Here is a 13,002-nt window from a genome sequence, read left to right as displayed (position 1 = left end):
ATGTCCCTAAATATTGGAAGTCATTTAGCATACATGGCTGTTATTTATTAAAGGTCCATGTAAACAGAGGCAGCACTGGGCACGTTCTAAACTGTTTTCTTATGTGCACGTCGCGACGAGGTTTTATACCAACTCGCGTTGTCCCCATTTGAATCCTGCAGCACTGTCATGTCAATAATCGATATTAGATTATTTACTTTTTAATAAATTGGCAGCTATAATCACTCGTTATACGAATTATATGGTTTACAAAGGCATTAATTATTCATAAGGCATCTATTGCTATTTCTGTACTTTAAATGTATTATATTAGCGCCGGTTTTACCACTTACTAATTATTGGGATTATGCGCCGGATAGGCTACACAGTCTATCAACAAGTGGTGAAAACAGGTTTGTGTTATTCCCTAGTATTCCGTGTTCAGCTGTACAAGCTATTAAGTTTGTTTATATATTTGTATTACAGTTAACACGCCTACTTATATCACTAACAAAACGAATATACTGGCCAACAGACATCAAAAGCAACATCAATTAAATAAAGTATACAAAAATAGGTATAAATATTTTCACACTATACACAACTTTTTGAATCTATCTATATACCGATTCAAATTCAGATTTGTTTTTGTGCTGAATTTACCTTTTAATATTAAAAAAACTTATAAATAACGTTTTTAAACATAAATTATTAGAAACCCATAAAATACTTCCAATTGTTTTGATTCGCAAGTCTTAAAAGAGTAAAATAATACCTAATGATCAAAAATAGTTGATTCAATATCACACAAATATGTACTTAATTTGTTTTTGCTTAATTAATTTATGCAGAAATAAATATTGACTCCCAACCCGTAAAACATCAAAATATAATCAAAAATGACCAGCATTCTTGTAAATAAAATATAAAATGGTAACAATGTACGACTGTATTGAAACAACTCATGGCACTAAATATAAAATACTGAAAGGTATTTAGAAATAAATTCTCTATTTGTTTTTACATTTCCAGTCAACAGAATTTGTGCTACCAATGACTACGACGTTATTTTTACATTATAATTTAAATTAACCATTAAATTACCTTCCAGTATTTATTTATACGATACAGAAAACATCAAATTCACTTAAATTAAGTACGTCTAACATTGCACACATTTACTTAACATAAATTGATTAACATCATATAAAATTGTACACTCGTCGTTTAAAAGCATTCTCTTATTTAGAAAATAAATAAAATATATTTAATAGTTGTTACTCGATTGTGCTAATGTACTTTATAATGTACATCGATCAGTTTGATTTAAAGGCTACCACAAAAGCGTTATAATATAACATCGATCGAATCTTACATGAGGAAGCTCTTAGAATGTTTATTTTGGCAAATATTTTAGCCTCTTATTTTTATAACACTTTGCAGCTGTCTAAAATGGCAACCTTTAGGTTTTTCTGTATTTTGAAACCAGTCATCCTTTTTCCCCGTTGCTGATCACGAAACTCTTGATATATATTATATACTAGATGTCGCGTGGTTCGCTCGCAGCAAGCTGCTCGCGTGTACTGTATTAGTTTGAAGCTTTGTATGGCGGCCATCTTGTTTTTCGGCCATTTTGTTTTTTTTTCACCGGCGATAAAATTTGACCAAGATTTAAATAGGTCTCGTGAAATCAAAAAAGTTCTAGGTGCTATAGTTTTGCCAGGCCGTAGGGTGTCTCCCTGATGCGGAGCAGTTTTCCAAGATGACGTTCCGATCACACCCCTGTACATCATTTTTACACCCGAGACATTTTCATGAAAAACGAAAATTTTGTATGGCGGCCATCTTAATTTTCCGCCATTTTGTTTTTTTTTTACCGGCGATAAAATTTGACCAAGATTTGAATAGGTTTTGTGGAAAAAATATTGCTCCAGGTTTTATAGTTTTGCCAGGCCGTAGGGTGTCTCCCTGATGCGGAGCAGTTTTTCAAGATCGAGCAGTATTGAAATGCTCAACATGACGATCCGATCACATTCCTATACATCATTTTTATCCCCGAGGCATTTTCAGGAAAAACGAAAAAATTGTATGGCGGCCATCTTGAATTTCCGCCATTTTGATTTTTTTTCAACGGCAATTAAATTTAACCAAGATTTTAATAGGATTGGTGGGAAAAATAATGTTGTAGGTGCGATAGTTTGGCCAGGCCGTAGGGTGTCTCCCTGATGCGGAGCAGTTTTTGAAGATAAAGAAGCATTTACATACACAACATGACCTTCCGATTACGCCCCCATACATTGTTTTTGCCCCCAAGACATTTTCTGGAAAAATAAAATTTTGTATGGCGGCCATCTTGTTTCTTTTTCACCGGCGATTGGATTTGACCAAGATTTAAATAGGTTGTGTGAAATAAGATTTGTTCCAGGTGCGATAGTTTTCCCAGGCCGTAGGGTGCTGCCCTGATGCGGAGCAGTTTTTGAAGGTCGGGAAATATTTCTATACTCAACATCACATTTTGATCACATCCCTCTTACATCATATTCACCCCCGAGGCATTTTCGAGTAAAACGAAAATTTTGTATGGCGGCCATCTTGATTTTCCGCCATTTTGATTTTTTTTCACCGGCGATAAAATTTGACCAAGGTTTAATTACGTTGTGCGAAAAAAAAATTGTTCCAGATGTGATAGTTTCGCCAGGCCGTAGGGTGTCTCCCTGATGCGGAGCAGCTATCGGAAACCCAGACATATTTTCATACTCGACATGACGGTCCGATCATATTCCTATACATCATTTTCACCCTCGAGGCATTTTCAGGAAAAACGAAAATTTTGTATGGCGGCCATCTTGTTTTTCCGCCATTTTGGTTTTTTTTCACCAGGGATTGGATTTGACCAAGATTTAAATATGTTTCGCGAAAGAAAAATTGCTCCAGGTTTTATAGTTTTGCCAGGCCGTAAGGTGTCTCCCTGATGCGGAGCAGTTTTCCAAGATCTGGAAGTTTTCCCATACTCACCGGGAGTTCCCGATCACACCCCCCATACATCATTTTTACCTCCGAGACATTTTCTGGGAAAACAATTTTTTGTATGGCGGCCATCTTGTTTTTCCGCCATTTTGTTTTTTTTTCACCCACAATAGAATTTGACCAAGATTTAAATAGGTATCGTGAAAAAAGAATCGTTCCAGGTGCGATAGTTCCGCCAGGCCGTAGGGTCTCTTCCTGATGCGGAGCAGTTTTCCAAGATCTGGAAGTTTTCCTATACTCATCGGAAAATTTGGATCACACCCCCCATACATCATTTTCACCCCCCGACGCTCCTTCTGGGAGAACAATTATGTCAGTGAGTGAGTGAGTCAGTCAGTCAGTCAGTGGGTTTGCAGCTATATATAATATAACTAGATGTCGCGTGGTTCGCTCGCAGCAAGCTGCTCGCGTGTCCTGTATTAGTTCGAAGCTTTGTATAGAATTTGACCAAGACTTAAATAGGTGTCGTGAAATCAAAAAAGTTCTAGGTGCTATAGTTTTGCCAGGCCGTAGGGTGTCTCCCTGATGCGGAGCAGTTTTCCAAGATGACGTTCCGATAACACCCCTATACATCGTTTTTACACCCGAGACATTTTCTGGACAAACAAAAATTTGTATGGCGGCCATCTTGTTTTTCGGCCATTTTGTTTTTCACCGGCGATAAAATTTAACCAAGATTTTATTAGGTTTGGTGAAAAAAGAATCGTTCCAGGAGCGATAGTTTTCCCAGGCCGTAGGGTGTCTCCCTGATGCGGAGCAGTTTTTGAAGGTCTGGAAGTATTTCCATACTCAACATGACATTTTGATCACATCCCTCATACATCATATTCACCCCCGAGGCATTTTCGAGAAAAACGAAAATTTTGTATGGCGGCCATCTTAATTTTCCGCCATTTTGTTTTTTTTTTTACCGGCGATAAAATTTGACAAAGAATTAAATAGGTTTTGTGAAAAAAATATTGCTCCAGGTTTTATAGTTTTGCCAGGCCGTAGGGTGTCTCCCTGATGCGGAGCAGATTTTCAAGATCGAGAAGTATTTCCATACTCTACAAGACGTTCCGATTGCAACCCTATACACAGTTAGTTTCCCCGAGACATTTTCTGGAAAAACAAAAATTTGTATGGCGGCCATCTTGTTTTTCCGCCATTTTGGTTTTTTTTCACCGGGGATTGGATTTGACCAAGATTTAAATATGTTTCGCGAAAGAAAAATTGCTCCAGGTTTTATAGTTTTGCCAGGCCGTAGGGTGTCTCCCTGATGCGGAGCAGTTTTCCAAGATCTGGAAGTTTTCCCATACTCACCGGGAGATTCCGATCACACCCCCCATACATCATTTTCACCCCCTGACGCTCCTTCTGGGAGAACAACCCTGTCAGTGAGTCAGTCAGTCAGTCAGTCAGTGGGTTTGTAGCTTTATATAATATAATAACTAGATGTCGCGTGGTTCGCTCGCAGCAAGCTGCTCGCGTGTCCTGTATTAGTTCGAAGCTTTGTATGGCGGCCATCTTGTTTTTCCGCCATTTTCTTACCGCCATAGAATTTGACCAAGATTATAATAGGTCTCGTGAAATCAAAAAAGTTCTAGGTTTTAAAGTTTTGCCAGGCCGTAGGGTGTCTCCCTGATGCAGAGCGGTTTTCCAAGATGACGTTCCGATCACACTCCTATACATCATTTTTACATCCGACCTATTTTCTGTAAAAGCCAAAGTTTGTATGGCGGCCATCTTGTTTTTCGGCCATTTTGTTTTTTTTTCACTGGCGATAAAATTTGACCAAGATTTAAGGAGGTTTCATGAAAACAAAAAAGTTCCAGGTGCGATAATTTCGCCAGGCCGTAGGGTGTATCCCTGATGCGGAGCAGTTTTCGAAAACCTGGAAGTATACCCGTACTCTACATGACGTTCCAATCAGAACCCTTATACATCATTTTTATCCCAGAGGCATTTTCAGGAAAAACGAAAATTTTGTATGGCGGCCATCTTGTTTTTCCGCCATTTTGGTTTTTTTTCACCGGGGATTGGATTTGACCAAGATTTAAATATTTTTCGCGAAAGAAAAATTGCTCCAGGTTTTATAGTTTTGCCAGGCCGTAGGGTGTCTCCCTGATGCGGAGCAGTTTTTCAAGATCAAGCAGTATTGAAATACTCAACATGACGATCCGATCACATCCCTATACATCATTTTTACCCTCGAGGCATTTTCAGGAAAAACGAAAATTTTGTATGGCGGCCATCTTGTTTTTTCGCCATTTTGGTTTTTTTTCACCGGCGATAAAATTGGACCAAGTTTTAAAAACGTTGTGCGGAAAAAAAATTGATCCAGATGTGATAGTTTGGCCAGGCCGTAGGGTGTCTCCCTGATGAGGAGCAGTTTCTGAAGATCAAGAAGCATTTACATACTCAACATGACCTTCCGATTACGCCCCTATACATTGTTTTTGCCCCCGAGACATTTTCTGGAAAAACAAAATTTTGTATGGCGGCCATCTTGTTTTTCCGCCATTTTGATTTTTTTTCACCCACAATAGAATTTGACCAAGATTTAAATAGGTTTTGCGAAAAAAAATTTGATCCAGCTATAATAGTTGCGCCAGACCGTAGGGTGTCTCCCTGATGCGGAGCAGTTTTCCAAGATCTGGAAGTTTTCCCATACTCACCGGAAGGTCCCGATCACACCCCCCATACATCATTTTCACCCCCCGACGCTCCTTCTGGGAGAACAATTATGTCAGTGAGTGAGTGAGTCAGTCAGTCAGTCAGTGGGTTTGCAGCTATATATAATATAACTAGATGTCGCGTGGTTCGCTCGCAGCAAGCTGCTCGCGTGTCCTGTATTAGTTCGAAGCTTTGTATAGAATTTGACCAAGACTTAAATAGGTGTCGTGAAATCAAAAAAGTTCTAGGTGCTATAGTTTTGCCAGGCCGTAGGGTGTCTCCCTGATGCGGAGCAGTTTTCCAAGATGACGTTCCGATAACACCCCTATACATCGTTTTTACACCCGAGACATTTTCTGGACAAACAAAAATTTGTATGGCGGCCATCTTGTTTTTCGGCCATTTTGTTTTTTTTTCAACGGCCATTAAATTTGACCAAGATTTAAATAAGTTTCGTAAAAACAAAAAAGTTCCAGGTGCCATAGTATAGCCAGGCCGTAGGGTGCCGCCCTGATGCGGAGCAGTTTTTGAAGATCGGGAAGTATTTCCATACTCGACATGACGTTCCGATCACACCCCTATACATCAATTTTACCTCTGAGACATTTTCTGGAAAAACAAAATTTTGTATGGCGGCCATCTTGTTTTCCGCCATTTAGTTTTTTTTTCACCGGCGATAAAATTTGACTAAGATTTTAATAAGTTTGGTGGAAAAAAAAATGTACCAGATGCCATAGTTTTGCCAGGCCGTAGGGTGTCTCCCTGATGCGGAGCAGTTTTTCAAGATCGAGCAGTATTCAAATACTCAACATGACGATCCGATCACTTCCCTATACATCATTTTTACTCTCGAGGCATTTTCAGAAAAAACGAAAAATTTGTATGGCGGCCATCTTGTTTTTCGGCCATTTTGTTTTTTTTTTCACTGGCGATAAAATTTGACCAAGATTTAAATAGGTTTCGTGAAAAAAATATTGCTCTAGGTTTTATAGTTTTGCCAGGCCGTAGGGTGTCTCCCTGATGCGGAGCAGTTTTTCAAGATCAAGCAGTATTGAAATACTCAACATGACGATCCGATCACATCCCTATACATAATTTTTACCCTCGAGGCATTTTCAGGAAAAACGAAAATTTTGTATGGCGGCCATCTTGTTTTTCCGCCATTTTGGTTTTTTTTCACCGGGGATTGGATTTGACCAAGATTTAAATATGTTTCGCGAAAGAAAAATTGCTCCAGGATTTATAGTTTTGCCAGGCCGTAGGGTGTCTCCCTGATGCGGAGCAGTTTTTCAAGATCAAGCAGTATTGAAATACTCAACATGACGATCCGATCACATCCCTATACATCATTTTTACCCTCGAGGCATTTTCAGGAAAAACGAAAATTTTGTATGGCGGCCATCTTGTTTTTCCGCCATTTTGGTTTTTTTTCACCGGGGATTGGATTTGACCAAGATTTAAATATGTTTCGCGAAAGAAAAATTGCTCCAGGTTTTATAGTTTTGCCAGGCCGTACGGTGTCTCCCTGATGCGAAGCAATTTTTCAAGATCGAGAAAAATTTCCATAGTCAACGGGATGTTCCGATTACAACCCTATGCACAGTTTTTACCAACGAGACATTTTCTGGAAAAACAAAATTTTGTATGGCGGCCATCTTGTTTTTCCGCCATTTTGTTTTTTTTTCGCCGGCGATTGGATTTGACCAAGATTTAAGTAGGTATTGTGGAAAAATAATCGTTCTAGGTTCGATAGTTGCGCCAGGCCGTAGGGTCTCTCCCTGAGGCGGAGCAGTTTTCCAAGATCTGGAAGTTTTCCCATACTCACCGGGAGGACCCAATCACTTTTCTCATACATTATTTTTACCCCCCGACGCTCCTTCTGGGAGAACAATTATGTCAGTGAGTGAGTGAGTCAGTCAGTGGGTTTGTAGCTATATATAATATAACTAGATGTCGCGTGGTTCGCTCGCAGCAAGCTGCTCGCGTGTCTTGTTTTCCCGCCATTTTTTTACCGCGATAGAATTTGACCAAGACTTGAATAGGTCTCGTGAAATCAAAAAAGTTCTAGGTGCTATAGTTTTGCCAGGCCGTAGGGTGACCCCTGATGCGGAGCAGCTTTCGAAGATCGAAAAGTATTTCCATACTCAACATGATGTTTCGATCACATTCCTCATACATCATTTTTACCCCCGAGGCATTTTCGGGAAAAACGAAAATTTCGTATGGCGGCCATCTTGTTTTTCCGCCATTTTGGTTTTTTTTCACCGGGTATTGAATTTGACCAAGATTTAAATAAGTTTCGTCAAAAAAATATTGCTCCAGGTTTTATAGTTTTGCCAGGCCGTAGGGTGTCTCCCTGATGCGGAGCAGTTTTTCAAGATCGAGCAGTATTGAAATACTCAACATGACGATCCGATCACATCCCTATACATCATTTTTATCCTCGAGGCATTTTCAGGAAAAACGAAAATTTTGTATGGCGGCCATCTTGTTTTTCCGCCATTTTGGTTTTTTTTCACCAGGGATTGGATTTGACCAAGATTTAAATATGTTTCGCGAAAGAAAAATTGCTCTAGGTTTTATAGTTTTGCCAGGCCGTAGAGTGTCTCCCTGATGCGGAGCAGATTCTGAAGATAGAGAAGTGTTTTCATACTCCACAAGACGTTCCGATTACAGCCCCATACACAGTTTTTACCCCCGAGACGTTTTCTGGAAAAACAAAATTTTGTATGGCGGCCATCTTGTTTTTCCGCCATTTTGATTTTTTTTCACCCACAATAGAATTTGACCAAGATTTAAATAGGGTTTGCGAAAAAAAAATTGATCCAGGTATAATAGTTGCGCCAGGCCGTAGGGTGTCTCCCTGATGCGGAGCAGTTTTCCAAGATCTGGAAGTTTTCCCATACTCACCGGGAGGTCCCGATCACATCCCCCATACATCATTTTTACCCCCCGATGCTCCTTCTGGGAGAACAATTATGTCAGTGAGTGAGTGAGTGAGTCAGTCAGTCAGTCAGTCAGTCAGTGGGTTTGTAGCTATATATAGTATAACTAGATGTCGCGTGGTTCGCTCGCAGCAAGCTGCTCGCGTGTCTTGTTTTCCCGCCATTTTTTTACCGCGATAGAATTTGACCAAGACTTAAATAGGTCTCGTGAAATCAAAAAAGTTCTAGGTGCTATAGTTTTGCGAGGCCGTGGGGTGTCTCCCTGATGCGGAGCAGTTTTCCAAGATGACGTTCCGATCACACCCCTATACATCATTTTTACACCCGAGACATTTTCTGGAAAAACAAAAATTTATATGGCCATCTTGTTTTTCGGCCATTTTGTTTTTTTTTCACCGGCGATAAAATTTGACCAAGATTTAAATAGGTTTCGTGAAAATAAAAAAGTTCCAGGTGCGATAGTTTTGCCAGGCCGTAGGGTGTCTGCCTGATGCGGAGCAGTTTTTGAAGGTCGGGAAGTATTTCCATACTCAACATGACATTTTGATCACATCCCTCTTACATCATATTCACCCCCGAGGCATTTTCGAGAAAAACGAAAATTTTGTATGGCGGCCATCTTGTTTTTCCGCCATTTTGTTTTTTTTTCACCGGCGATTGAATTTGACCAAGATTTAAGTAGGTTATGTGGAAAAAAAAATGTTCCGAGAGCGATAGTTTTGCCAGGCCGTAGGGTGCCGCCCTGATGCGGAGCAGTTTTCGAAGATTGAGAACATTTTCCGTACTCGACAAGACACTCCGATTACACTCCCATACACAATTTTTACCCCCGAGACATTTTCTGGAAAAACGAAATTTTGTATGGCGGCCATCTTGTTTTTCCGCCATTTTGTTTTTTTTTCACCAGTGATTGAATTTGACCAGGAATTAAATAGGTTTCGTGAAAAAAGAATCGTTCCAGGTGCGATAGTTTCGCCAGACTGTTGGGTGTCTCCCTGATGCGGAGCAGTTTTCCAAGATCTGGAAGTTTTCCCATACTCATCGGAAGTTTTTGATGACATCTCCCATACATCACTTTTACCCCCCGACGCTCCTTCTGGGAGAACAACCCTGTCAGTGAGTCAGTCAGTGAGTCAGTCAGTCAGTCAGTCAGTCAGTACATGGGTTTGTAGCTTTATATAGTATAATAATATATTTTGTTCAATTCTACTTACGACTTTTGTAAAGATACAAAAAAGGTTCGATCCTCTTTATTGTTTTAATTCGTAAAATTAAAAAATAAAATATTTTTTATGAATTAAACATGCCCATTCATGATCGTAGCAACTTTGTGACATTTAGTGCATTTTCAAAAACAGAGTCTTTATGATTTGATTCTGTTTTAACACGCGTGTTCCTTCAGGTTCCAAAACGCGCAGCGTTTGTCAATAGCTCTTCAGTGACGCTTAAATATCTACCATACTTCACACTTATGGTTAGGATTCATTTTGCTGCCTAAACGGCAGCCAAATTCTTCAGAAAACTCCTTCAAATTAGATATAGGTCCGATTACCCGGTACTTGGCGATAGTGTGGTCATCCTTTTCAATTTGCATCTTCGTTGATTCTTTTGTCATCGCTTGGCACCATACCTAAAAAAATATTAGAAAAAAAAATGTGAATATTATTTAAAATATTATTCAAATTTTCATCAAACTATTTTTCACGCAACTGTACAAAAGCCAGTACAAACCAAATTGACAGCTTGACGTCATTGACAAATACCAAACAATCAATCTAATTTATGTAGGAGCTTAGAGCAACACGGAAAAGGAATAAATATTCGACGTTCCCCTCTGCCAAACTAATGGTCCAATAACAACTAGTTGCATTGCAGTCGACCTACAAAGTAACTAAGTTAATTGTTACCAACCTGTGCAAAAGATATGAAGAATAACTGCCTATGGTTGTACTTGAGGCCTGGGAGTGTATAGTTCATGTGTGCGGTCTTGCTGTAGTCTAAGTAAGCGTGGAACGATGCCTTCAGGCCACCATTGTCGGCTATGTTTTCACCTGCAAAAATAAAAATAATATATTATAAAAATAAAATCACGGAACCACTCTGGGGTTTAGACTTCTCTTCATACCGGAATTCGACTTTATGAGTTCGAATTTATGTTTGGTTCATAGAAATGAAATGAAATTTATAATTGATTTAAATAATTGATATCACGTGGTTTTCAGAATTTATGCCCGGTTAATGGCAATACCACCTATCACGTTGGTCTAACAGATAGTTCGGTGAATGGGTACTTAGTTCATATAGTGATAGATGTACCTACTTCTGACTACTTATGTAATGTTGTTATCTTATACTTTATCTCACCTAGTGTCTGCTTGCCATTCAAATGTTGTCCCTCCTCAGAATACGTAGAGTACTGTTTCTGTATACATTCAGCGCGTGTTTTGAATCGACGGATCGTTGCGTTGTTCCACCATTGGTTTAGGTTGCCGAATCTGCATCAATATAAATTGACGTATTGATCGTGTAATGTAAAAATACAATGGGGTCGATTCGGGCCACCACTAACAGGACTAAAGTTAGCTGCATCTCATTCTTGCACTTACTGAAAGTGAAGGAATGAAGATGTCATTGGTGTCTATTCGGGCGCACACAAACTTATCTTAATTTTAGTTTGACAGCTCTTATTAGCGCCGTCCTTCACTTACAATTAGTGCAACAAAGAGATGCAGCTAATTTTAGTCCTGTCAAATTAAATTCGCTTTATGACACTCCTGCCAAGTCAATTGGTAATAAATTATTAAATTAAGTTATTAATATTAAGTAGTTAATACGGTAAATCTACAAAAAGTTTGCTCACAAAAAAAGAAACAATACACCACTTTTCCAATCTCATCAAAATTTTCCTGTACCCAAAGGTTGCCTGGAAGAAATTGCTGCATGAGCAATAAGGCCGCCTGTTGTGCTTTTCTGTATATGCTGTCCTTATCTCTGTATTTTGTGTCTATTGTGCTCAATAAAGTATTTTATATATCTATCTATCTATCTATTCATAGTAACATTGTTAATCACAGTATGTTACCCTAGGCCAATGGTCTTCAACCATTGCATACATATTATAACTTTCCACGCCACCAAGTTTCTATAATGACAGTATTGACAGTATGAGTTCTTATTCAAAATCTCTAAAAATATCCAAAATATCAATCATGTATATCATATTCAGAGATAAATATAATTTCAATCAATTTTTCACACAACTGTACAAAAGCCGTTACAAACCAAATTGACAGTTTGACGGTTTGACGTAATTGATATTGACAAGGACCAAAAATATTTTTTATTTTATTCAATTTGTCGCGTGATGGGGCAGGCAAAGGAACATAGCCATACAGCCTAGTGAGGTGAAATTTTCTTTACGTAATAAATTCTATCCATCTTTTATTTGTCTTCAAGTAAGAGCAACACAGGAAAGGAGTAAAACTTAATTTCATTGTGAGTTATAAGCACCTAACGTTACCTGTCATATTCTCTTCCCTGGTCATCAAAAGCGTGAGTGAGTTCATGCCCCATGACAACCCCCATGGCTCCATAGTTGACGCTCTTAGGGTTGTCACCATCATAGAAGGGCAGTTGCAGTATACCAGCCGGGAAGACAATTTGGTTCTTAGTGGGGGTGTAGTAGGCATTTACCGTTGATGGGGTCATACCTTTATGGAGAAAGTATTATTAGTGAGACACGGTACGACAGTCGTTGAGCGTTGTGCTCACGATTCGGAGGTCCCGGGTTCGAATCCCGGTGGGGACAAATCCCAAAAATCACATTGTGATCCCTAGTTTGGTTAGGACATTACAGGCTGATCACCTGATTGTCCAAAAAGTAAGATGATCCGTGCTTCGGAAGGCACGTTAAGCCGTTGGTCCCGGTTATTACTTACTTATGTAAGTACGTAGTCGTTACATGAGTTATGTCAGGGGCCTATGGCGGCTCGGTAATATCCCTGACACCAGGATTGATGGGGTTGGTAATTAACCTCACAATCCACACGATAGAAGATTACGGTACGACTGCTCAAAACACAGCACAGGATATTACCATAGAATAAGGAATAATACTACAGTATAGAACGGCAACTCTCCAGTCCCCACCAGCGGCTGAGCTCAGTTTACCTCACCCCTCTCGGTCCTACTTTAGTCTTCAATCGTATGGGCGTCAGACATCACACACACAGATGCGCGTGTACGATAACGTCAATGTGTGGAAGGCACGTTAAGCAGTTGGTCCCGGTTACTACTTACTGATATAAGTATTTAGTCGTTACATGTACATGAGCCATTTCGAGGTTGGTAGGTGGAATACCAACCCACACGATAAGAAGAAGAATATGTAGTGTCT

The 13,002-nt window shown here is 39.4% G+C and overlaps 1 protein-coding gene across 3 annotated transcripts in view; it reads right to left on the bottom strand.

The window, feature by feature from the left end:
- Window positions 1–9,798: 9,798 nt before the first annotated feature.
- Window positions 9,799–13,002, bottom strand: part of LOC126377839 (endothelin-converting enzyme homolog) — a 73,408-nt gene continuing 70,204 nt past the window's right edge. For all 3 annotated transcript variants that reach the window (XM_050025806.1, XM_050025805.1, XM_050025807.1), the window contains 4 exons: window positions 12,127–12,316; window positions 10,971–11,101; window positions 10,518–10,657; window positions 9,799–10,236 (listed from right to left, as the gene is read on the bottom strand). In XM_050025806.1, the coding sequence (XP_049881763.1) occupies window positions 10,060–10,236; window positions 10,518–10,657; window positions 10,971–11,101; window positions 12,127–12,316 (638 nt within the window). In that variant the 3' untranslated portion in view covers window positions 9,799–10,059. The remainder of the gene's footprint in view (window positions 10,237–10,517; window positions 10,658–10,970; window positions 11,102–12,126; window positions 12,317–13,002) is intronic.

This window comes from Pectinophora gossypiella, chromosome 24 (genome assembly GCF_024362695.1).
Source record: "Pectinophora gossypiella chromosome 24, ilPecGoss1.1, whole genome shotgun sequence".
Lineage (NCBI taxonomy): Eukaryota > Metazoa > Arthropoda > Insecta > Lepidoptera > Gelechiidae > Pectinophora > Pectinophora gossypiella.
The sequence above is the reverse complement of the archived record's forward strand: the minus strand, read 5'-3'. Positions and strand labels throughout refer to the sequence as shown.